Here is a 27799-nt window from a genome sequence, read left to right as displayed (position 1 = left end):
CCTACAACCTCAACTATACTGCTAACTGAGAACAGTTTTATATATACTCAACTGCTAAATTACATTAGGGACTTATTAGTTCACCATTCAGAATAAGAGCTCTGATTTGCATTATTGTTTAATGACAAAACTCTACCTCTTAAGCTGACTACAATCCTTGTTTAATTATAAGATATATCATTGCTTAAGATGATTTGCTGTGCTTTATTTTAACTAAAATATGCCCCACTGACAAAAGCTCTTTTGAGCAGCCTATTTCTAGGAAGATGCTACAAATACTGGTATCAGTCTATGTTCTTTTATGAGCAATCAGCATACTCATATGCATCTCCATCTTCCATGTCATATTTGTTTTTGTTAAGTTTTGAAAATCCAGTTTTATAGTGTAGTAAAATTAGATTTAATTTGAATAAAATTATGTGTCAACCCTTTTTCATGTAGAAGTAAATGGAAATGAAAGGGCAGGAGTCTGGCACACTAAGCATGTTATTTCTATCACTGCACTTCTGGAAACAACACTTGTTAATATTCCATTAGGCTGCGTCTTTCAGTACATGAGAAATCAAGAACCGCTGTCTGTTAATCAATCCCTTGCTGTCAGAGTTCTTAAATACACAGTGACTGAATTCTATCCCCTGACTGGGTCATACAATATATTCTTTTAGGACTGTGCAATTTCTAATTTTTTTTTTTTTGGGTAACAGTCACTTGAGTGCCATTATTTCTAAGTTGAAAATAAAGTTAGTAAACATAGTATTTTTAAGAATTCTTGAAAATGACAAGAATTGTTTGTTTCAGGTGTATATATCATAATTTATACTATTTATAATTTAATATAGTGCACAGATATTTACATCTTTTTTTCATTACAGACAAAAAGGGCAAAAGAGAGAAGGATAATCAAGAAGAAACACACAGTTGGATCTCCTATTATTTGTCTAAAACAGATTTCTGAAGAGAATGTCTTGATATTTGTCTTGTGGAAGGTGCTGTTATAGCCCTGAACATGATGTCCTAGTTTTTCTAATAAAAACTTTCCCCAGGGAGGTAAAGACTCCACTAACTCACGAGCCACAATATTCTGCACAAGTGCAAGAGCACAAGAATGTAAGTACCGCACATTCTGAAGGTGTTCAGAAGCTCAGCTTTAATATCAGTTAACAAATCTTTTGGTAATACCCAGTACTTGTACTGTCCTGGCAGGTTCTCAAACATTAGCTCTACAAACCCAGTTTAAAATAAAATCAGTTTCTGAAGACATAATATGCAATAGTCACTTCTCTCCAGGCTGAAGACGGGACAGGTACTGTACTCTGGAGATCCATTTAGCACTCTCACCCCACAACACAACACACAAAAATTAAGCACATAGAAAAAACCACAGATTTGCAATGCATATTATTATTTATATTGAAAAGTTCATCTCCAATTGAACTGAATTACAAGTATTTTTTTTTAGCCTTCCCTTTCCCAACAACTGTCTAAATACATATAAAATAGTATACACATAGAAAGAGGGACATCATACCTCTCAACATCTCCCTGCTTTAGTGAGGAAGAAACAAGCTGAAAACAATTCAATGCAACAACCTACTCCAGCTTTCCTCTCCAACCTCTTTCCACTTGTTGCCAGGGTAACCAGTGTTTGCAGATGCCTATAGCGGGCGCCTGGGTTCATGACTTCATCACAGTTAATATTCTCGCTCTCGGTCTCTCTTTATACAGAGGATACACTATATACATATATCCACACACTATAAACATACAGATTATACAACTCCTGCAACTGTTTTTGTACTGAGACAATTTACTTTGCTATTCTGATGTGTATAAACTCAAAAATAACACCGTAAAAAATATTCACTTGGCAATTTGCAGATGTGGAGAAAGTTTAAAAGCAGTAGTACTGTAACCAGTAAACAGCTGCTCTGGTTTCTCTGCACTGCACTGTACACTTAATCATTTGATTTCATCAGGCTGTCAGGTATGAGAGACATTAACATTACAGTGTTATAAAACATTTTATGTGGAATTTCAAAAAATCCTTTAGTCATGCACTAAGCCTACTTCATGACAACTGAAAGACAAGCCCAGAAAATGTGACTAGCACCTGGAAAAAACGTTTTCCAGTTTCTGACGGAAGCAGTTTGAAGTATTATAGCACAGATATGTTAAAGGATACAAGCAACTTACAGTGCATGCACAAAACGTCGTCTCATTATAGGAAAAAGGAAGGAGCTGAGCTTTGAACTCCAGGACAGCATACTAACATGATTTCAAAAGCAAATGCTTGGAGAAATGAACAGACAACAGCCTCAAGTGATTAAATAAAGCACTTCCACCACTTGCCTTCATCCCTCTGCAAAACACCTTCCCCAGCAGTTGTGTGTGTCAAGACAACACGCCTGAAAATACATTACTATGATTTAGCAAGTCTGTACTACCTTGCCTTCCAACCACTTCAAAAAGAGTAAGGACTGAATCCCGTGTGCCTACAGACACTAGGAAATACTTATTTTACTAGTCCCAGTAACAACTGGTTTACTTTGTATTTTAATGGCCACCCACAGCACCTGCAACTGTTCACAGAACTGTTACTCGTTTACCATACAAGGTAGACTTTTTTTTTCATGGTGATGGAAATGGGTCTGATCCTTTGCTCCCTGGCACAATGGAGTAAGTATCTTACCACATTTCCAAAGAACAGTGCTAATGTGAAAACAATTACTTTTCTGTATTCCATCTGCCTCACCCTCCAGCGTGCTGGGAATTAATACAGTTTTTTTCCCCATACAGCAGTTGCAAAGGCCATGGAAAGCTTGAATTTGAAGAAGCTCAGAGTTTCCTCATATACTGTGCTACTAAGTCAACGGAAAGACTGCACTGGAACACAGGTTGGTTCAGCTGAACACAGTTTGGTTAAGGACACTGACTTCCAGAAATAATGGGGGCATCAGCCCTCAAACTGTATCTGCCATGAGGTACTACACCACAGCAGGCAGTGAGACTACTTGGTTCACCACAGGATGCAGTAGGTATACTTGGCAGCCTTTCCTTACACATTTTCTTTCTCTAAATTCATTCCAAATACCCTGCCATGAAATTTATTTCTAAAAAACCAATACTAAGTCATAGCTGTAGAAATAAGTATTTGACTTGAAATGCCAAATTCAGGAAATTACATTCAAAGCTGACATACAAAGCCATGTGTTAAAAATTAAGCGTCAGGGTAATTTTGGAGGCGAAAAGCTGCAGAACACAAGTTCTATTGCCCCCCGAAACGCAAAAAATTCAAGCAGTCTGGTGAACAGAAGTTCGCACTGTAATAGCACGGCATACTGCTATATTTATCGCTAGGGTCCTGAACAGAGAGTCTACTGTACAATTATATGAGACATACCCCAAAATGCTTCCTAATGTTGAGGTCAGCTGTCACAGCACAACATTGATGTGATTAAAACTTAGAACAGGTGGCTGCTCTGAAAGTGCTTCCTAGAAATAGTCCCTGGCCCAGTCTAATGGCAGAGACAGTGGAGTTCCCATGTCCAAAAACACTTCCTGACACTACCAAGTTTCCTAGAGGTGCAGAAAGCTGGCATGCATGTTGGTAAAGAAAAGCCCTGAAGTTCAATACTAACTTTCTCTCTCTCTTTTTAAAACAAAACAGAACAAAACAAAACTTCAATTAAAAAAAACGTATGGGCGTAGATCAAAAAGACAACAGTTTGATATTCAACTGTATGAGCTTTCAAATGGCATTATAAAAATACAGCTAATTGATATTTGTGTTTTAATATCTGACTCAGCAAGCACGCATCATCTGGAGAGCATCATAGTAGTACCTGTGGATAGTAACAGTCACTCATTTGTGGTCTACTGCTTCTGAATTTTATGTACTTGTTATCTAATGAAAGCCGTAAAGCCTCTCCTTCTCTGTATTTCATCCTTCTTTGGCCTGACAGCCAGCTAAGCACAATGCAAATGAGCAAAAGCAGCTGTTAGAAAAATCTCTTAAAAGAATATAATGACACCCCACAATTTTCTAAGAAGTTTGGAAGTAATGTAATACCTGTGCAGTAGGCTTACAACTAGATCTCTCTCCAGTCTTCATTTGTGCAGGAATATATGTAAATTTTATGCTGCTGGCAGTAATCTAAAACCAGTGAAACGGAAACATATTGTAACAATATAGTATCATTACCATGTTCTTTTACAAAAGGTCTCCAGAAAATGTGTTCCATTAGTGTAACATATCCATAGATCAGTGACTCCCCAGGATTTTCAGGGGGGATCGAAGGGTGCAGGGGTTAGAAAGCCTCTTGGACCACAAACCTGCCCAGACCACACCAAACCCCTGGCTACGTACCATCACCTCACAGGCCACAGCTGGGAAGCTGCCGCTCCTGTCCTATCTGTTCTTACTGATCTAACACGGGTACATAAAAACAATGACAGTTTTAATTTCAAAGGATTTTCTGCACAGCACTGGATTGAAGTAAAACTTTAAAAATGTGAAGAGCAAAGATCAGAAATAGTCATTTAAGTGTACTCACAAAATCTTCTGGAATGCATTTGTTGCGATAGGAAAGCAAACCAGCGTAATTCCAAAGGGAAGAGGAAAAGACATGACTGACTGGTACTGTCCAGGCACTAGGCAAAGAGGAATTAAGAGTCATTCACAAACAGGAAACCTCCTGCTGACATTCAGCAGTGAAGTTGTTTTCAGAGTGCACCCATTGTGAAAAAGAAAAAGCTTCATGAAAAGCAACGATCAGACAAGGGGAAGTGAGAATACCAATGCCAAGGAGGCTGAAGCAGCAAGAGATCAGAGAGAGCAAACGCAGAGCTAGCTGAAGGCAGCCTGGTTGATTTTTATTAGTGACTTCGCAGTCACTAACAGGTGGATATGAGTTTCTATCCTAGGATGGTACAAAAGACATGGGGTTACAAGTATTTAACGAAGAGTTTTTAAAGCCTTGGAGGAATTCAGCCTTGGGAACTGAGGAAGACAGCTGCTGAAAACCAGGATAAGTCAACGCAGGAAACAAAGGAGAAAGTAATGATAGGAAGTTGCATACAAGTGACACAAGAAAACAGAGTACAAGAACATGTGCATTTAAGAGAGGATCCTCATATGCCAGGTAACTACAATATGAAGAAGGTTCACATGAGGCCACAGGTCCTTGGCCAGCCTAACCTTTTCTGTGTTTCAGCTTTTTTGGAGCCATCTGTTGAGAACAACTCTGTGCTTGAAAGCACGATTTTGAATTCAGCAGAAAAAAAAAAGGTAAGACACTGATTGCAATTGAATGTTACTACTTCCAGTCATTTAAGAAGTACCTGAAAGTCTGAATTGAAATCCATAGTTAAAATAAGGTATGGCCAACAGGGCCAAACACTTCAGGTATTTTGCGTAAGCAGAAGGTTTTCTGTGCATTGAATTACAGGCTCTTAAAATCCATGTTTTGTCTTTAGAAATTTAGGACAAGCAAACTCAGAAGACACCGAGATCAGTATGTGGCTAAACTCAACTCAAGATGACAACCTACAATCTCCATTATTTCACTCAGATAGAAACAGGTATTGTGAATGTCCACTGATGTCTGGATATCTAGAAACCGTAAGAAATCAAGGTGAACCCTTGTGGCATGCACTGTTCTAATACAAAGACAGATGCTACGAATGCAAAATTATAGAGTTAACATTCTTTGCAGTATTTCTCTCTCCCTCATGTAAATTGCCTCAGTCTTCTGAGAACTCAGTATCAACCTAAGGTCATTTATCAGTTGTTAAAATAAACTAAGCCACAGACTTCTTGGAAAAGATGCTCTTTACACCTAAAAGTACTCTTATGACTCTGACGCCCAGTTAAAAGACTACAGGATGAACCACCATATTACAACATCATTACCGAATTCTTAGGACTTACCACTTCAAACCCCTCTTTATTTTGAACATCCGTCTTTTAGGGAGTCTGCTGCTGCCTACACACACATAAACAATTTAACTTCATTGCTCACTATTGCAATAGTGCTACTTACCCTTCCACACAACTGTCCTCACTTCCATTTATTTCTTGTGCTTCTAAAAGTTCTACAGGTTGACATACATTGACACCTCTACTTGCCCTGTTATGCCTAGACAACAAACATCTGAAATTATAACAGGATATTCATGTGGCTTATTGAGGGCAACTTCCCTGCACAATACAGAAAGAATTGTCTTCCTTAGCTCTCAATTTCTAAGTTTGGACAGCTATATCATGACTCTGGCTTTATATTGAAATGCTCAGGCCTTAAATGGACAAAAATTTAATGTGTGTGTGGGGAAGTGTTACTCCTCTACTCTGATTTTATATTCCAATTTGGTAAATAGCTAGCTATAAGCAAAACACATAACTTTAAATAATTCCAAGTATAAAAATCTTCTTTTGGTATCAAAACTCAGATGTGAATGTTTTGCTGTTCACTCCTTATAAGAATCGTTATTAGAATAAGGATAATGAAGAAGAAGAAAATGTCACGATTTTTCAGCAATTTAGAACAGTATAATACTGGAACAGCGTGACAGGCTGCAGAGGGTTTATCTTAATTGTCCTATTTTAGTTTCCCCACAGAAAATTTTAGGCTGAGCCACAAAGGCCAATAGTCCCATGTACATTTATGCCTAAATGTAGGAAGCTCCTGTGCTGAAACTACCGCTATCATTACTTTGCTGCTGGACTTCATCACGCTGTATTCTGTACCAGTTAGTCATGTACTAGACAAAATCTCACTAAAATATTTACAAAAGAAATGAGTGGCATAGCATCAACACTGCTTGGAAAGCCATTCCCTTTTCGGGGTGAAGTCACAGAAAACAATAGCAGCTAATACTCTCTGATGTGGAATACTTTCACATGAACAGATAGGTACAGGAGGTGACAAGAAAGAAAAAAGATGAAAACAGATTACTCTAAAAATGGGAGGAGTTTTTACAGAAACAGAGCTAATGGAAGGCAGATGAAAAAGGGTTGTAACAGAATTATTTTAGAGGAGGTGGATGCAGAGGTAGGAGAATTAAAAAGAAAAGCAGAAGAAAGGACACAGCAGTAATTGGTGTGTGTCTCAGCTAGAGAAATGACCTGTCAGGTAGGTCTGAGAGCCAGAAAGCCAGATACAATCCATGCATTCAGCACTGGCATAAGAGCTCTGCAGAGAGAGCCTCTTGATCTTCAGACACTGTTTCAGGGGTGTAATTCTGGCAGCTAATCCTTCCATCTCCCTCAACCAAGATGATGTATAGAAAGCACGAAAGAAGAACAATATGTAACTTTACAACCCTAACAAAGCCTAGGAAGTCAAAAGATTAAAATAAATGTTCCAGTCACTGCAATGTGGCCTGCGAAATTGCAGAGAGGAAAGCACATCAGAAATGCTTGTGAGTTTTGTTTGAAAACCAAAAGAATGTGTGGGTTCTCATCTGCACTGTCATTCCTACCAGTCTCCTTAGTAAGAGTAGAGCAACTTTACAGAGGATTCTTTTTTTTTTTTTCCCCCTGTTGTCTAGGCACAAACCCGAACTACTCCCTGTTGAACAAGCCTGCCAAGATATCTTATGACACCACGCAACTCCATTCCTTAGTTTCATAAGGACAATAACAAACGTCATTTACACATTGACTAAGCCATTTCTTCCTTATCACTCCCCTTTCCTTTCTTCCCCTCCCAAGACAATCTCTTCCTGGATTTGTGAAAAAGGAAAATTAGATGATTATAATGCAACTGCTAATATTGGATGTTAAATTTCAGTTTTGTCCTGTACTCAGAGATTAGCAAACTGGGAAAACTGATTTCTCCCTAATTTGCTCTTCATTGCTGACAAATTCAGAAGATTATGTGCATTCGGATGCCAAGGATGATTACATATGGAAAGAAATTAAATAACAAAAGTATAAAGATAAAAATTTCAGAACATCACAATAACAGATTAACAAAACATTCCAGACTAGATCAGAGTCTACTCATTATTAATATTATGCACGATTAAGTCTCACAAATCCAGGCACTATTTCCACTGTATCCTCACCTGTCACTTTCCACAATACCTGTTACGTATATGGTTCATTCATAACTTTACCTGGGCTCCTATGAATTTGTCTATGGCATTTTGTGAGCATGTTAGAGCCCAAGCTTGTGAACAGATGGAGTGAGCACAAGCAGCAGCAGACGCTTTTTCAGAAAGTGTTCTTGCTAAGGTTGCAAGAAAGTACAGGCTATGGCAGGTGCTCTGCCACCTTAACATGCACAATATCCCACAAATAAGCACAGCCACCTCTTTTGGGCATTTGAGGCAAGTCTGAAATAGGGTCTAATCTTACTTAATTCCCCAAAGTGGAGCAGTACTGCCCTGCACAGTGATTTTGACTACTGCTAACAAGCCAGCCTGCCATGACAGCAGTAGAGACAGAGACAGCAGTAAAAAAAAAACAACCAGCATTCTCATTTAATTCTTTCCTCATCTAGACAAACTGTATAGGACCAAGTACATAACACAGTCCTAAAATCACACGATCGTGCTATAGAATAAATAACATTTGTTGTGTTTGTGCTTCTTCAATCCTTTTCTGTACTCTAACCTTGCACATAAACATACTAGGGCTATAAATAATGTATTTCCAACATTCCAGTCCTGCCAGATGCTTCTTTTCTCAAATGTGAAAAGTAACAGTGATAATACACTAACGTTATGAACCGTGTAGAAGCTTGGAATTTTCATGGTGTTATGTATCTCCACACACATATACAGGGAAGTGATAGCTATGCATCTAATTATGTTAATCAGGCACTTGTAAGTCAGATGTAGGCTGTCCACCAGTTTATTTCAATTTCAATAATTTCTAACTTTTTTAAAGATTTAAGGTATTTTAAAGAACTAGATCCTCACCTCTTTGAAGAAAATAAAACAAATGGGGAGGGGAGGGGGAGGTTATGCTACTAGACTTAAATTCTCTATTTAAAACATATAACTATTTTTAGGCCGCTATTCCATGATTTCACATGCAAGTTACATAGACAGTGGTCACTCTTTTAATCTACCCTATTAAGTAAAATACATATTAATTGTGTAGATGTGCCCAATTCAGGACCAAGACAAAAATCTCTGGTTGTGTAGCCTTTTGAATGTGGTCTAGTGATCATAATATGGGACAGAAGCAGAACTCAGGCACTGACTCACCATGTGGCCTCGGCAAACCGATTAGAGAGGGCCAAATCATTGTTGTCTCCCTGAGACTTACCACGTGTGAGATCACTCATGCTGGGAGCAGTCTCTACATTTTGACTCCGGAGATGCTCAGTGTCCCTGTGTGACTCCTGGGATGGAGGTACTGAAGATGCTGAGGAGGAGGAGGATGAAGAGGAAGAGGCTGGTTTGGATTTGGAATGCAAATCATTCAGTCTCAGGAGATTTTCAGGAGTCACAGTGTCTGGATTCACTGGGGTAGGATGCAGTGTGGCTGGCGTTACTGGGAAGAAGCTCTCTCTGTTGTCCTTTGTATGCTTTGGGGTTGTGGGTGTTTCTCCTGTGGACTACATAAAACAAAAAAGGGCAGGCAGAGACAGTGAGAAAATACGTGCCAGTAATTCTGCATATGCTACCTGCTTCAGTGACAACTGCAAGCAGTACAACTTTCTGTAGACAGAAAACACTCTCCCTAAAGTGAATATAAAATCAGTCACTATTATAAAGAAATCTTTCTCCTTTATGGATTATTTTTCTGTTCTTTATGGTCTATTTATCAAACTAACACTTGGTCATTTATTCACATTCACATTTACAATGCTTTATTTAATAAATCCCTCACAACATAATATACTTTCCTGAACTCTGTTTTTAAGCATGAATTACAAACTCCTATGAACAGAAACACATTTCTTTCATTTAAAAATATGTTGACAAACCCTTGACCTGAACAAACAGACCTGCAGTGCTTTAAGAGAATTTGCAAATTCTTAAAAGAAATTATTCTTAATGAACGATGTGAGAAAAAAAGGAGAAGGCAGAAAAACGTATCTCTTGCAAAATAAGTGATCAGCCTAACCCCAAATCATAAATTCCCAGTAACTGCAGAACTGAGTAACATTGGTGTCCAACTTGGAACAATGCTCCGGAAGATTTGGTGCCTTTGCAGTGGCACCAAGAGCAATGCTCTTCTCCAAAGCCAGAGCTAAGAATTCAATGCAGTGTCACTGATTATATAGACAGAAGGTAGAAGGGTGACATAAATTTACCAAAGAAGGGAACGAAAGTACCCATAAAACAAGTATCTTCCCTGTAATTTTTATCAGCAACCAAATAAAGTATTCTTGCCTGCCATGCTCTTTACAGTCTTCATTTAATGGAGACTTACTGGACTGTAAAAGATACGGTTGAATGGAATCCTCAATTGTTTAATTGTCTGTCTCATACCTCTGCCTCGAAGAAAAAATCATTTTAAACACGGTGATAAGAGTATGAGCGTTTGAAATAGAAATACAGAGTTCTGGTGTCAAATGTAAAATCAAATTGGGCCCTAATGTCCTAGATGACCAAAGATTTATTACAGTGCCATAAGAGTCAGCAGAATTTCACTGAGCAAACAGAGTAAATTTCAGCTGCAGAAAATACATACTTAAAATGCAGAGGTGGAAAGCACACAAGTACTTTTTTTTTCCTTAATAATTGGTGGAATGTATTTTTGAAGTTCCTGAACTTGATTAATCAACCTCTAAAAAGCATACGATTAAAACCTGCCAGATTCCATCTGCACACAAAAAATAAAATATAGCAGCTATAGTCACAACAATTACCATATTGGATCAAAAAAGGTCTATTCTGCCTCTGAAAGCAACAAGCTTCTGATGTTTAAAGCATTGGTTCCAGAACTAAAGGTCTCAAGACACAGAAATGGGATCACACAAACCTGAGGGAAATTAAGCTGCAGAAGAAAGCCTTAAGCCAGAAGTGAGATCACTAGAGGAAATGTTTTCAGCTGTGATTTAGAGGGAAAACCCTTCACACCCATGCACTTCATTAACTTACATAATACATTATGTAGAACCTGACGTTTCTGTGCTTGTATTGTATCCAAAATTTTCTCAGCAGAAATACACGAAGGTACTACTAGTTAGGTACATATCTGTTAAAAATATATCTGCGTCTCAGACTATAATTCTATAAAAATGCACAGCTATTTCCAGAGACAGAAAGAGGACATTTGGAAAGGAACTCAGCAATATTTGGATAGTACTCAGAAGAAAAATGATTAGTGAGAGAAGGGGCACAACGTCACGGAGTAATTCCTGCTGGAACGGACCTTCGGAGGTCTCTGGTCCAACTCTGTGCTCAAAGCAGAGCTGACTTCAAAGTTAGATCAGCTTACTGAGGGCCCATGTCCAGCCCAGTTCCAAATACCGCCAAGGATGGAGATTCCACAACTCCTCTGGGCCCCTGTTCTAGTGCTTTACTACCTTCACAGTGAATATTTTTTCCTATCACTTCATCCAGATTTCTCTTGTTGCAACTTTAAATAGGGCCTCTCATCTGTTTTCTTCCTCTCTGGTGAAGATAGCAATTCCATACCCCCACCCTCCATTAGTCTTCTCTTCTCCAGGATGAAGCAAGCTAGCTCGCTCTGACTTCATTGCCATAAGGGCACACCGTTGACCTGTGTTCAACCTCTTGTCCAGGGCTCCAAATCCTTTTTGGGAGAGCTGTTCTCCAGCCAGTTATGTTGCACAGGGGTCATTCTGGCCCAGGTGCAGGACTTTGAATTTCTCTTTGTTGAACCTCCAGGTAGTTCCTGTCAATGCAATCCTCCAGTCTACTGAAGTTCCTTTGAACGGTAGGTAGCCCTGCTCTCCAGCATACTGGTGTCACTCAAACTCAGTAAGGGTTCACTCCAACCCATCATCCAAGGCATCAGAAAGGATGATGCCCTGGTGTAAGTCTGAGGAATGCCACTGGGAACTGGCTGCCAGGTAGAATCCCAGTGGTAGGCCAACACGCATTTAACGAGGCAATGGAGGCAGTGACAAACATTGAAAAGGCCATCTTGTAAGTAGTAGATGATCCAGCACATAGAAAAGGTCGAGACTGAAACAACCCTTATTGGTGTACGTAGATAGAACCAAATTAATATTTTATTTCTCTCAAAATGAAGATGATGTATCAGGGACAAGAAATATACCTCAGTTTTTATTTTGAATTGGTTCGTCCAGGTGAAGATGTGGTTTGGGCAGAATAATTTTTGGTTTTTGCAGAGAATCAACCTGCCTCATAAAGAGAGTAACATTTTATTTGCACAAAAGAATAAAGCTGAAACTAACATGATGTTTCTGTCTCAGTAAAATCATGACTAAAAATACTAATGTGTAATCAAAAAGTGCAGCCTTGTACCAAAGAATGGCAACCAAAGATTTATGGCTTTAAAAGGAATCTTCCAGATGTGACCTGGTGAAGAGTTGTCTAAGGCTTCTGTAAATAGACAGGTTCTTTTCAACCCAATGAAACAGAGCCCTTGAGAGGAGAAAAAAACCTCCACCTGCTCAGTGACTTTCTTCTCTCAGAAGAGGGGGTGGGGGTGGAAGAAAAAAGGAAGAGAAAGCGATCTTTAAAATAAGAGTCAAAGTGTTAAACACACCCTTGGCTACTGCGTATTCTGCAACTTGCATGGCCCTAAGAAAAGGGATTGAAACCTGCTTCATATGTTTTTACTGGACCCTGAAACTGAAGACCACCCAAAAGCTGTAAGCAGAAAGCCAAGACAAGCGCCACAGTGAGGCATGTGTTCCTTTCTTTTAAGAGATTTTGAATTTAGTATAGGGGCAAGAATTCCAGTGCCTCTGATCACTAAGTGATGCTACTCACAAAACCCAGGTGAGGGCAATGTCACTAACTATACTACTCAAGACATACGGGGCCACATTTCATCATCCTGCAGGTGACTACCTCCAGGAAAACACAAGACTTTGTAACACTGCATCTGAGAAATAAACCCAGAAAAACTCATTACAGGAAGTCTTGGATTTCCCAGAAGCACTTTATGTTCATCTAGTTCTACTGCTATACCAGCACTAAAGCATAATAAAGATTATTGTCCACAAACATACAGTAGGAAACTGAGGAATAGTGACAATCCTTTACCAGTGTTTTATGTGGTTTCTCATTAGGTTTTTTTTTAGTTTTTGCTTTGTTGTGGCACTAAGTAAAAACTACAGAAATTCTCCTTCCCCCTCTCCAAACCACCTCACTGTGCTGAGCGTCTGTTACCACCACCGCATTTGAAATACAGTAGCTTTATTACAAAGTGGCTTTAGTCACCAAGAGGAAAGGGATCTTTTCTTACATTGATGAGGATGCTACTTACAGAAGAAGTGCATATAACTGAAATAAGAATAAAACTCTTATCTGCCTTATTCCTATCTTTCATTGTAATCGCAGGTTCATTTTGTCAAGATCAGACTTCCCTCTGGATTTTTAAAAACAAGATGAGGTACTGAAGAGTATGCAGTACTACTTTTGTCTTGACTACTATACTATCAAAGTGGATGCAAGAAACATTTAAGGCTTATTAATATCCAAATGACGTCATAGACAGTGAGAATAATAATCCATTACTTCCATAAGTATCCACTATCTTATTTGCTTTTCTTTAAAATACTTAGCAAAAACATTCTTTGTTATGAAGTCTGTATAAAGCTGAAATCTAAATGAATAATGAGCATGCATGTTTGTGTGAACTGTGACTATTTCTGACTTATACAGGTGACAAAATAAGTCTCCTTATTTGTTAAAACCTTGAATATTTCAGCATACGCCTCTTCTCGGAGAGTTCATTCAGCTTCACAGAGATTATGGACAAACCCTTCCCATGTTGAAAGCTGATGCAAAAACAAAGTAAAGAAAATGCAGGAAAGCCAGCACTGGGACAGCCTTCCACTGAGAAAAGTAGCAGCAAAAGTGCAGAATTTTTTTCAGGGATGTTAGTGGAAAAAACAGCTCCCTATAGTTTCCCAGTGAGGCACTTCAGTAGTGAGACAACAGCAGCGGCAAAAAGAAATTGAGCATTAAGATAAAACATGAGAAAAATTTTACTTCCTAGACTAGCTGCAAAGTCATAAACCAGACAACCTGACCAATGGTTTATTTTTACCATACTTACTGTTGTTTTCAAAACACATTTTGATAAACAAAGAAATCCTACAGGAACCTTACTGATACTACTTCTGGAATGGCTCACTGCTCCGGGCCTGTGGGAAAAATTAATGATCAAATGTTCCATAGAACGGGAAAGTGACAGTCTTCCCAACAGAAGTTTCCTAATGAAAGATGCTGGAACTGCAACTGTTACATAACATTTTCTTGGTTTTTTGTTTTTTTTTTTTTTTTTTTAATTATTCCCATGTCTGAGTTTAGCACCCTAATGGGACTGAAGTCAGAATCCACCTAACAAAAAAGCGCATCTTTTTAAAAGAATACCAGCGCATCACCACAAAGCCTGGAAGCTGTCATACAAACTGGCTAAACAATATGCTGGCCACATTCCACAATTACCACTCCAACTTCTGTTCAACATTGTGTTTTAATTAAACTATGCCTATTCATATTTTTTTCTCAATCGCTCTGCAGCAATATTTGAAAGAAATGTCCTTTGGAAGTTTTCTTCAAGGTACATTAGAACTAGCAGCAATATTCACGATCCAGAATCTAAAGAACCTTATATTTCCTAAGATTACAGTTTTATTTCCCAAGATTACAGTTTTATATACAGAAAATAATGAAGGTTTATATACATATGACTGAACTGCACTCTAGCCTAACAAAATCCTCCATTTACACAAATGCATGCAGGGGCTTAATGTCCTGGCTCTACACAAGCAGCCATATTCCAGCAATGCTTCCATACACAAAAACATCATTATTGGATCAACAGAGATAAGGTAGTAGGATGAAAAACACTGATAGACAAAGTAAAAGATAAAAAGTGACTTTTCTTTCCTTCATGTTCACTTAATGATTGCTTTCTGCAGGAGACAGAAGGAGGAGAGCTGTTAATTATATCAAGAATACACCTCCAGGATAGAGTGAGAGGGGGATGCCATGGCAACTGGCAAATGCAACAGTGAAGAAAATGGTCACCCTTTGGTAGGAGTGAAACCATGAAAGAGCTCGTCCTTTTGTCCCCCCTGTCCGCACCTCCTCCTTCCCCCTCCTTTCTTGTCATCTTTGCTGCATTAATAAAGCATACAGACAACTCAGGAAAAACAACTTTTTCTGTAAGCAGTCTCTGACGTCTTGATGTGCAGGAAGAAAAGATGAAAATTAGCAGCATGTGGGTGGAACAAAAAGGGGGGGAAAACATGAGGCAGAACTAGAGATGATTATTTTCTAATTATTTAATATTTTACTTATCTCCTCCCATCCCCAGCAAAGTGCCTTTATAGAAGGCTTTCAGCTGTTTCTTGAAGAGAACAGCTTGGTGGTTTGTTGTTTTGTGGTTGTTGTTTTTTTTTAAAGTGAGAATTTGCGAAGAAAATGCTCTAGACATTCAAGGCAGTTCAAACAAGTCGCTCACAAGTTTTCTCCTTGAAGAAAAAAGCCTGAAAGACCATGTCACTGCAGTGCTGACTGCATTCCACAGCAGAAGGGGAAAAATCCCCTGAAGTGCCCTCTAGCTTCACTCACAGAAGACAGTTTTTTCCATTCCAAATAAAACGTGACATTCACTGTAAGGTCCAACACAGAGATTGTAACACCACTAGACTGATGCTGCAGAGTCAATCTGAGCACTTCTGAGGTTGCGCGCGGTTCCAGCTGCAGGACCCCCCCACAGCAAGCCCATCACCTATGATCCCCTAAAATTCTTCAGTACTAGGCTGCAGTTTAAGATTACCCATTGCCAGTACTGGGAAGAGTTAAACACCGGTGAAAGGAGAAAACAAGACCTCAGTTACTCGTTTTGGAACTAGAGTAGGGCAGTAACAGCAGCACTAAAACAGCGCCTTTCCTCAACAAATACTGCTTTTGTATTACAGAAGCAGCAAAACTTTGTAAAACCAGGGATCACGTTGGCAGCCCGCCAGGAGCCTGAAAGGCATGGCTGATTTGCATAACCTGATTGTGCCTTTGTGTTCATAATAAAATTTATTTGTTTTGATTCTAGTGGCAGCTTCTTCAGGAAGCATCATGTTTAATTAGATCTGACACTGAAAGCTGCTGAAGAGTTTTGACTGCAGGTTTAGAAAGGGAAACAATGAGAGCACTGGGAGCTTGGCACCAGACAGTGGGAGAAGGTGGTCATGGATGTGTTACTTTGGAAGAGGCAAGTGAAGCTAAGGGAGAAAGGGAGGATTTGATCAGCCGGAATGGTGCAGGGAGAGCTCGAGGTTTGGCAGCTGGAGCAGGAAAGGGTGGCTGAAATTTTCTTTTCTCTCCCTCACTCTTCAGGGATGGAGTTGGTCCCAGAGCAAGGATTTTTTTGGCTAAGGCAGCAGTGAGTCTTAAATAACTCAGTAATGTTGAAATAGTCCCTTCTCGTGACATTTAGATGATATACTATACTTTGAGAAGCCAATAGAAATTTCAGCTGCTACAATGCTACCCATTACTAGGACTTTCTACTTACAGTCCCATATTCTCAAGGGTCACAACACAGGACTACACACTTAGTGGCATTTTGGAACTTTGCCTTTGAACATTCTTGTATTTTTAGAGATGTTAAATCCAGCCCTGTGTGCAATGTTGATGTCTGCAATGTTTTAAGCTATTTGTTTTATACAAATTCAGTTCTCAGGATTGGCCATATACAGTATAACCTAACACACAACCACAAAGTTTTACCTGTCCTCTTTAGGCTACCTGTTGTGACAGTTTAAACAGTAGTGAAAGCTGTAATTTTAGTATTAAGGCATTCAATATTAAGTCCACAGTAATAAAAATACCTTTTCAAATTGCAAGTCAAGAAAAAAAGACGACAGATATGTTCTTGGACTGAAGTATCTCCACATGCACTAATAGAATATTCTGTGCATTATGAAGTTTCATCCTAGCTTGTGCTGCAATAACTTTCCCATGTCGACACGTCCTTAACAGTACCACAGACATCATCATTCTATATAAAATTAAGAATTTAATATGACCAATTTTAAGCAGTCAGTGGAAAGGCTTATTAGAAATTCTGTCATTATCTAGAAGCTTCACAACTGCTTTCTGCCAGCACATCCTCTCCTTGGTCCTCAGGAACACACATTTAAGTGTAATGCTACATCAAGGTCAAACTAGTCTGCCTCTAAATCTTTCACTGTCCCTCAACAAGGCCTCCTTGGTATTCCATTTCCAGGGACCATTAATTTCGCATGAAAATCATAGTTGGCAAGACTAAAAATATATCTTATAACTCCGAGCAATAGCCGACTGCTTTCAGGATCTGCAAATCTTTTTGATAACATTCTTAGACTGAGAAAAATCAAAGAAAAGAACAAGCACACTTCAAAATGCTGCTTGACCACAAAGTGAATTAATCTCTAGTGTAACTTTAGTAACTTAACTACTAATGACACAGTGACCACTACTGCATAACAATTTCAGCCCATTTGATGCGTGTGTATCAAAAATCTTGCTCACACTGAAGAACTTAAACAGAAAAGGACAAAAAGAGGAGGAATAACTTTCATCCACGCCTGTTCTCCAGTCCTGTGTGCTGCACGGCCATACAAATGCCTGTGCCAGCACAGAGGAACATATACCACAGCAGAGGAAAGAGCAGCCACCAAGGAAGCAGGCTTACTTCTAGCAGCAGTTCTCACTTTAAAGTGCTGATTTAACTATGCTATGTTCTTATACTATGACTCACTATCATGTCTTCCAGAGGTATTACTTTAAACAACAAGAAAGTTCAGAAAACTCCAAGACCATCACAAGTCATTCAACCAGAACTACTTACTTTCTTCCCTCAGTTACCACTCTCCCACCTTTTCCAATTGCAGGACTACTCACTTCATGACTTTAAATACTAGCATAAGCTATTACATATATTTGAGTCACAACCCCACTCCTGATTGGTCATTACTGGTGGTCATACGCCCTTTTTTTGAAGCAGCCATAGTCTGAACTAAATTTAATTAGTCTCCAGAACTTTGGCCTCTTGTTTTTAAAAACAGTTCAATAGGCTAAAGGGTCAATAGGCGATACTAGAAAATGTGAATATTTGGGAAGATATTTTGTTAAATCCTCAGCATACATTAGTTTAGTCATATGATCAGCTCAGCGACTTCCAACAAGAGCAGTTAAATATGCAACAAGCAGTAAACCAAAATTCTCTGAAGGGCTGATGATTGTACTGTTGTAACAGATAAAACGATATTTATTTTCAAAGTCTTCACTGGGCAATCTTCTGTAACACTGAAAACTGATCAGACAATATTGCCCTTGTCCTCTTGTCTGAGGATACGGTAAGAAAGATAAACAGCAGCATTAATATCAGTGTTTAAGAATGTTGCATCGCTACTCTTTAGATTTTGAACAAAAGTGTGCTGAAATTGATGAATACATCACTTTTAAAAATTATTATTTTGGAATACCGAAAGATACCTCCCAGCAACTTACACTGAATACATTTTTATATCAATCACTGGAATCTCATCCATGCTACTCTGTTCCCACACACCATAAAGTATTTTCCTTTTCATTAAACACAAAAAAAAAACCTGCGTACATTTTAGTCTTCCCCCCCCTTTCACGTTCACATTAGATAGTGTTAAAAGCTCAGGTTTTACTTCACCATTATGGTTTAACAGTAAATACTTCTCAAAGTAACACTTAAAGAACCTAGCCAAATACAAACACAGTACAAGCTATTCATAAAGTTAAGATCTCCCCCGCCACCCTCCAATATGGTAGTATACGTGGATTAATTTATATTGTATGTACTAGCAGCTTCTTCAAGCTCACAAGTCTCTCTTTGGTAGCCTCTTTGAATGACTGTTTCCCATCTTCAGCTGCTTCTGCATTAGACATTAAAAACTCAAAGCCCCCATTAGCAGGATTTGATAAAGCAAAACTGCGTTTGCTATGGCAAAACATCAATTACTCCTGAAAGCAAGAGTTGGATCCAATTAAGTTTGAGAAGATGTTTAATTGATAAGATGATGCTCAACTGATTTTGTTTAACTGGTAAGGTTCCTCACCCCACTAGAGGTCTAATGTTACACCATTTTATCCAAGTCTGTACTGAGTACACACAGGTACACCTTTCTGTTAAAGCTATTACAGTCCAAGCACAAGCATACTGTTAAGCATCCTGTAAAGACATTAAGCAACATCTGAACTATGAACAGCAGCCACATGTATAAAGGACCCTTTTCTGAAACACAATCTTCTGTCCCTGGCACGAGCAGGCTATGTCGCCACCCTATGCAAGATCTCATGACAGAGCATCTACACTTATTTCTTCGTTGATGTATCATATTTCAATAGCGAATACCTCAATTTCAACATTTCTCCAGGAGCATAGGAACTTATCGTAGCAAGGTTTTGTATTACCATGTTTTCCTGCCTTCTTCAAAGCTGGGAGCCAACCTTTCTAAGGCTCTTCCCCATCTATTTAGCTGACTTCGTAGAAGAAGTTAAGAGTCTCATTGGCTCAATACATGTTAACACTGCATTAGTCACGAGGACTACAGAGGATTTCTAAAATCAAGTGAAAGGGTCACAGTATTGCCAAGCTATTAAAAAGATTAGATGTCATCACAAAAGTATAATAACCCACTCTGTCAAATTCCATTTACTGATTGCTGTATTGTTTCCTGCTTATGCCTGAAGAGGCATATAAAAAGATTTCAACAGAGTTGTTAAATATTTAGGTTAAGAACTCTGACTGGTCTGGAAGAAAGTTGAAAAGCCATAATTCAAATAATTCCTAATTTTAGTAGCAAGTGAAAACTTTCATAAAAAAACCATATACTGCCTGGACCTGTAAAATACAACAGCCAACAGAGAAAGACATACATCAAGGTGGATTTTGTGTTCACTTTTTTTTTTTTTGACTGTCAATTTCTTGGGATAAGTGACTGAAGAACCACAGGCCCTGTAAACCTACTCAAACTATCCAATAACAAAGCACTTCTCTGTGCTGCGGCAGCTCTATACATGACTCATTTGTTTACAGAAGGCAAATACTTGCCAATTTTAAATAAAACAGGATTCAGTCTGTTGAAAACAGACAGATGTCTACGAGAGTGGCTATTCCTGTGTCTCCACACTAATTCGTACTGCTATACTAGCAGTAGGGCAGCTTCACAGGGCTTACAAGATCCTGCCAGAAACAGACAAAAATGAGAGTGCAGTATGTAGTAATTTCATTAGCTGGAACCGTTTCCTAAAACAGAACGTGTACAAGCTTCAAAAGTGCATCACATTAAGAGGTATATTTTATTTCAAGAGATTTAACAGGAAATCTCATCACTTCCGGTGCAGTTAAATACTAGCTCACCTATTCTATCTACTTTCAAGATTAGTTTGTGTGCAGGTTTTTCACCATTCTGATGTTTTGCCACATGCCTCAGTAACTGTTAACTTTGCTGGAAGAGCTGGCATAGCAATCGCATACCCAGAATAATCACATACTCAACAAAGCCCAGCAAGTAACTTGGCAGATACATGCAAGTTTGTTGAGTGTTTTTTAAAAAGGTGAACACATCCAAAAAGCAAACAGTAACATTACTTTTTAAAGCAGCTTATTAGCAAATTCTTTTTATTTTGAAGTCATAAATCAGTGTGATGCCGCCTATTTTTTCCCTAAGATAAACTAAAAAAGCCTTAACATGCTGAGCCCAGATTTCTTTATTAAAAAAAAAATTAAAATCTTAAATACCAGACTAGGAACAAAGAAACACTTCTATGAGAATACCTGTCAACTTTGCTGTTCATTTCTATAGTTCAATGGAAAAAAGTTACTGACTTCCTGAGGGGCACAAATTGGAAAAAAAGTTACCTCCAAGAAAATCTAATAAACTCCCTTTACTCTTACATCCTCTCCTGTTACTCTGCTAAGATGCACTGTACAAATGCACATTTTAACTAAACACACTGTTAGATAATTTTTATCTCAGTATTAACAACTGGAAATTTTTATGGCTACTCAAGACTCATACTTTCTACACAGCACGGGGAAAAACACAGGTTGGCATGCCTCCTGACAACTAAAATTAACACCATTTCAGGAAGAAATGTAGTGTGAAGGTAATCTTGTCTAGAATAAATGCTGTGTAACGGAGTCTGCCCTGAGGGTTTGAACCTCCTCTACCCTCCTGGTCAAGGCAATAATCACCAGTAAAACAATATTCATCAAAATGAGATGAGGAGAACAAGTACCCATAGATTCAAGAGAATAGTGCATGAAAACACAAGATTCAAGCTCCACTGAAAGGCACATATCTTAAATGGAAACAACAACAACAAAAAATCTGGAACCTTTCACAAAAGACACAGAAATATCTGCTTTTCCTAAAGTTGCAGAGTAGACAGCACTAAACGTTGTTACAGGAGTTGACCTACAGCCTCAATTTTCTTCAGCTCCACTAGGTGGAAAAACCTAAAAGGCTGGCCTCTTAACTCTATATAATACAGAAGGTTCACCTTCTAAGTTCTTCTACCTATTAACCAGCACCTCTAACACAGTTGCACTTTAGTTCTGAGAAGCGTTTGTCATGTACGTACAACACACTGTAGGAAGGACCAGGCAATGTGCATTATCTGAGGTTACATTGAAAAGATCTGAAGAACAGAGGCAGTGTTCTGGTGATAGACAGGGGATTTGCTTCAGGAGCTAGAAGAACTATCTGGAGGTTTAAAAAAATGCATTTATTTTGAAAAAACAGGTGAAATAATGTGAAAAGGATTTGAATACCTAAGACAATACTTAACTTGCTAACATCAGAGATGTACCTCCTCAAAAGCTTATGTTTTTGCAAAGCAGATGGGTTTATTTTACAGTAGAAAAGCCTCATCCAACTATGGAGGATGAAAAGAAATTCTGAAAGACTTTTACTGTCCTTCCATTTTAATGAAAATTAGTGCCTAGGCAGAGGGAAAGAATCAAGTGATGGAGAAGCAGGCAATTCTCCCCATCCCTGCAACCATAATACTTTTCTTCTGGTAACTGTCAAGTTGGAATGCAGTGAGTGGGTATCTCTAGACTAGTCAATAGCATGTACTTCTCCTTGCACACTTCTACTGGGTAAGACACATGACAGGAAGATGAAGTTATAGATGATAGAAGATTAAATAATAGCAGAAGAGATACTTGAGGGACAGAAAAGACAAACCACAGAAAACCAGAATAAATTTTTGCAGCTCATAAAACAAATGTGTTCAAGACACTTCTGAAAGAGCTCTACTTTAAATTAGTACTGAACATGATTCAACAAATTCATATAGTTATCTACTTTTCTTGTACAGAAAACCTTAGAGATGGTTCCTGGTTTACACTTAAGCATGATACAGATCACCACTTCTGAAACACTCAAAGACAACAAAAGGTTTCTAAGTTGCACTCCAACAGATTTTTTTGAAATGTTTTTAGACAAATATTAATTATTTTTTGAGAGCTAGCAATCGATAACACATACTACGTTTTCATAGCGTAAAACATGCACAAAGCCCCAAGCAGTATTAAAACACAGACTATTAACTAGGAACATAGATTTTTCTTCTAAACGTGCTTTATCTTCTAGTCAAAATCTGCTGAACAACTGCTTCATTGTGTGCTGGTGGCAAAAATTACGGGAAGTACAAAACTACAAAATACTTCGGGGCTTTCAGCTGATGGTTTGCTGGCAAAATGAATGACCACTAAACATGTCATTCATCCAGTTTTCTTCTTGGCTTTGATTTCACATTAAGGACTGATAAATAACCATCCCTTTAAAGCTCTATAACTGTTTGCTGGATAAACCCAGAAACTACAAGCTAAAAACCAAACTGAGTAATGTAACAGAGTTAAAATCAGATTCTCGACCACGCAAGTTGAGAGGAAAGATATTAGGTATCTCTGGAGCAGAGTGCAATATTAGCAAGGGAAGAGCTGATGAGTTTTTTAGCCCTTAGGGATCAGAGATTAGTAATTACCATCCATGAAATGCTGAGGAAAGATGTGGACACTTAAGAAAATGGTAGTGAGCCATAAATATTTCAATTTGAAAATTGTTTGGGGTTTCCCCAAAAGCTTTTGGGCATGCAAAATATCCTTCAAGCCTGACAAAAATGGCAGCAATGACCCTAACAAAAGGGATGAGCTCCCTACACTAATGTGGCCCAACTTATCATAGATGACAACTATACAAGGGAAGTAGATATTTCTAATTGCTGCAAACACTCAGCAACAGACATGATCGTGCAGACTAAGTAATAAAAGCTTGTTACAAGCAGCCAGGGACTTCACAGTGCTTACCTGTTTCTGTGCTGATGCCCCCATATGCACCTGGCAAAACTTGACTGCCTGTTCAAGTGCTGCTTCTTCATCCACCTGAACAGAGAATCACAACTAATGAAGCTGTAATTACTTAGCTCATCTATAAATCTAATTAAATTCAGATGAAATGGGGATGTAGAGCATGGGAGTAAGGGGGAGAAGCAGCACTTCTATGGCTGAACAGTGATCTTAAGTTATTCATGAGTATTTATTCAAAGATACACAACTCCCTCTTAATTCAAACTAACATTTAGCATGATCAAACCCCATATAATTGGTATTATAGCTCTTAACTGATTTCAGATATTTAGTTCCAAAACATGGAGGGTCCTACTTTCCCCCCTCCCCCTGCAACAGTCTTGTCAAGAGAGTGGTTCTTCAGAGGTATTTATCTCTCTCCAACTTTTGAACAGATATAGGGCCAATTTTATACTGCTTTGTTTGGCAATTATTGTTATTCTATAATCACGTCTGACATCACACAGAGAAATTACAATTAATGATAAAATACTTCACCTGTTTAATCAGCATGTATGTTTCAGACATGATCTTCTCAATTTTACCCAGGTCATAGGCCATAACTTTCTGACCTTGCTGCCATACTCGATAAGCATCAAGCAGAAGTGTTTTCCCAGACTCCACATCCTCAAGTAATTTCCTCTTCCTGCTTGATCTCTGGACAGGTTCTTCTGTAGGTACTGCCTGAACTATTCCTTTAGCTGCCTGATACTGATGTTTTGAGCTGATACTTAGCTCTTCCAAAGAAAGTTCTGGAGTCCGGCTCTCTGGAGCTCTCTCCTTTGAGTTCCTGCCAGACTGAAGACGGTCTGGCTCACTGCGTTTACATGAAGAATCAATTTTTTCAGGGTCATTGGAATATCCATCAAGATCCATAGGCTCAACTGAACCAGGCCCAGGGAGCTCTTTAATTTCCTTGTCATTCTTGTCATCTTGTTCCAATATGTCCATAGCATTGGGAATTTGTCCCTGGGTCACTTCCTTTACTCCATTTTCAGTACTATGTACTACTCCATCTGATAAAACTGGTTTTTTGGGAAGGACATCTTTTCCCTCTTCAGCACTAGCTTTATTAGAGACGTCTGTTGTCATCCTTCCAGAAGCAAGGTTAGAAGACTTGGAATTCTGATCTTCTGAAACCTTAATAAAAGAAGTCATTCTTCTCTGTTATTATTGAAATCAGAAAGCATTTGAGCACAGGTATGACTACCATGAATGGACCATGAGTACCTTTACATTGCTGTCTCTGCTGAAGAAAATCAACAGCATAGGCTGAACCAAAGCTGCAATGTTTCCCCACCCCGCCACTACTTCAGCCTATACTGTGGGATCCAACTAAATGAAATCCAAGGTTTTAATAGCACAAAATTTTCTTCTAACGTACTGCAGTAAAAACTGAACCTGTTTCTTTTGGCAGCTGCAGATCAACCTCAAATTTAAGAATCTTCCTTTTGGTTGCTCTTACATACCTTTCTTCTTGTTAGTAGATCAAGAAGTATGCTAAACTCTGCTATAGTATTTTAATTTTTGGACCTTTACTTTGGTGATGGTCCAAAGGTAGAAAACCTTAGTACAACATCTCTTCTTTCAAAAATTGCTAGTGATACAATTCTTCCATCCAGATTTATGAACGAAGTATTTCATACACAGAGTTCCAGTGTTCTTAAGGATGTTTTCACTTAATCTGCTAAACCTATACTCTGTTAACTTGGAAAACCCTTAGGAACAAGCTCTTCCTTGAATGTGTTTGCCAAATAAACTTCCAATTTCCAGTCATCTTAACCTGGAAACTGATTGGTCTCTATATGACTTTTAAAAATTAAATCTAGATTATAATTAAATGTAATAATAGGTGTGGTGCTGTCAAGGTCTAGCAGTTAAAAATGGCTAGGCATGTCATATCTAGTGTCTGGTTTTGTTTTGCAAGAGGAATCTTAGTTCATTTTAAAATGAAATTTCCAGTAGACCCCACCTGAAAATGTAGCTGTTCTTATACTCCATGTAACTACCCTGATTTGAAATTGCAGGGACAGTCAAACCAAACTTACTGCAATCCATTCTCAACAACTGTATTTGTTACTGGATTTCAAAAATGAAAAACAACAATGCTGGAAGAAGGTTTTCTGTGTGGTTGCATATAAACAAAAGGTTATTAGAAATAAGTGATAGTAATGTAGCCCTTCAGCCTCAGGAGATCTAAGGAATGAGTAAACTGAACCTAGAAAAATCTAATTACTAAATCAATGACCATTAAACACACTGCTGCCTTACCTGCGTCAGATCGTTGAGAGTGTCCTCCAACACTTTCACTGTAAGCACAAAGGCTTGTTGGGCCAGAACTTGGCGATCTGCATCACGCAAGTACTTCCTGTGCCACAGTAAGAGAACAGAAATTAAACTAACTGCCATAATCTTATAGGACTTTAAAAGCAAGAACCAGGACATTAAAAAAACAAAACAAAACACAACACAACACCAACCCCCCAACACAACAATTTTAAAACAAGTTAGAAGAAAGCAAACAAAACATATACAGTTGTATATTGAAATATAACACTTTAGCTATGCTTCCCTCCCCTCCTCCCCTCCCCACAATCATCAAAGATGACGTGCATGAAGCAAAAGAGCACTATCTACAAACAGAGGGGAGGGGAAAAAAAAACCCCAAACCCAAACCCAAAACAATAACAAACCAACCAATCAAACCGAGAGCAAAACAGACAACCAGAATTACAGTTTTCTTGTAGCAAGCCTTCTGTGCCCCTCAAATACCAGCTTTTTGTTCAAACCTTTTCTTGAAAAAGAGTATTAGTCACATGAAGCTATCTTGAACTGTCAGGTGATTTTCATGTTCTGGATAAACCGTGCATGGGAGATTAAGGACATGAGCAAATCCTTTCTCGTTGGTCATATCAGTTGTCTTTGAATCGAGGTTTTTTTAGAGCTAAAACACTGGTGTGGTAATACCTTTATTCCTATTTAGCATTGTAAAAAGCTAATATTGTGCATGTAAAACTTATTCATTCTATAGCTTCATTTAATTTTCTACAGCACTGTAACTTCTGTGTATTCTGACACAATGCTTTAGTTCACTTTCAAGGAAAACTTTCCAGCCATCAATCCCACCTGAGTTTGATGGAAAACTGAATTTCTATTTCAGAATTGGTTGGTTTTAATGAGGGCTAAAAATCAAGTAAATAACTTTGAAGGGTACTATTTCAGTCAAAAAGCCAACACTTTTAAAACGCCTATTTTCTCTCTACAGTATTACATTAAATTGGTAAATTTATGGTTTGCTTTTCAGCAAAAAGATACAAAAAACTGGCTCCTCATTACTTCAGTAATAACTAAAGTTCAGCTAAAAACACCCTATTTTTAAAAATAGGGTAGTTACAGGCATATACCAGACACACCCAGCATATTTGCATTTATAAGTTCCTGTAACGATTATAGTTCACCATAGCTGGCACTGGCTGATCCAACATGTCCAATTACTTGTTTGTTAAATTCAGTCTAGACTTATAAATAACATAATATTTTTAGTACAACTGTGGGCTTGCTTAGGACAGAATTTAAACCTTCTATGGTCCAGTACTTCTGATATGCTAAAAGTCAAAGTATTTTTGGCTTCAAGCTTGCTGGACATGTGGTGACATATTCCCAGACATACGACAATCTATGCAAATTCACATGCACTCACACTCAAAAACACATGAAGAAACCTTCATTGCCTCCAACTTATTGCCATCAATCATTCAGTTCGATTTCTTAAGCATCTGCCAGAGACTAATTTCAACATTTCCCACTCGGCAAGCTACTAGAATTTTACCTCAATTGCTTCAATATTTTCCTTAGATGTTTATTTTGGTCTTCACATTGATACAAATCTGTATATAGCTCACATTAAATGGCTTCTTTTTTCTTAAATAAGGTTAATGCAATTAAAATTAGATCACCCCTGAATAGGATAAGCTTTTTAAATAGCATCAGCTGCCAACAAGCACATAACCATTGTTCAGTCTGTCAAGGATTACAGGAAGGCAGGATGCCTGGGCTGTGACCTCCCTCACTGGACACAGCTCTTATGCAAGAGGCCAGCAGAGGGGTGCAGAAGTCACGATGCTCTGTTCCACCAGTGAATCCCTCCACACGACAGAAAACCTCTGCAAGTCTGTTAAGGCAGCTGTATGGCTGCTCTGAGTTTCGAGAGAAATTCAGAGAAATTCTAGACTCTATTACGGAATTGTAATCCTGAGAAAAATTACCCATCATTCCACTATATTCCTGAGGAAA

General features: G+C 38.4%; 1 protein-coding gene across 5 annotated transcripts in view; it reads right to left on the bottom strand.

The window, feature by feature from the left end:
- The window catches only part of CABIN1 (calcineurin binding protein 1), a 121081-nt gene that overhangs the window by 6363 nt on the left and 86919 nt on the right, over window positions 1-27799 (bottom strand). For all 5 annotated transcript variants that reach the window (XM_069795116.1, XM_069795119.1, XM_069795118.1 and 2 more), the window contains exons 32-35: window positions 25778-25874; window positions 24005-24646; window positions 23468-23542; window positions 9278-9569 (exon numbers count right to left, since the gene is read on the bottom strand). In XM_069795116.1, the coding sequence (XP_069651217.1) occupies window positions 9278-9569; window positions 23468-23542; window positions 24005-24646; window positions 25778-25874 (1106 nt within the window). The remainder of the gene's footprint in view (window positions 1-9277; window positions 9570-23467; window positions 23543-24004; window positions 24647-25777; window positions 25875-27799) is intronic.

Source organism: Haliaeetus albicilla, chromosome 10 (genome assembly GCF_947461875.1).
Source record: "Haliaeetus albicilla chromosome 10, bHalAlb1.1, whole genome shotgun sequence".
In the NCBI taxonomy this organism is placed as follows: Eukaryota; Metazoa; Chordata; class Aves; order Accipitriformes; family Accipitridae; genus Haliaeetus; species Haliaeetus albicilla.
The sequence above is the reverse complement of the archived record's forward strand: the minus strand, read 5'-3'. Positions and strand labels throughout refer to the sequence as shown.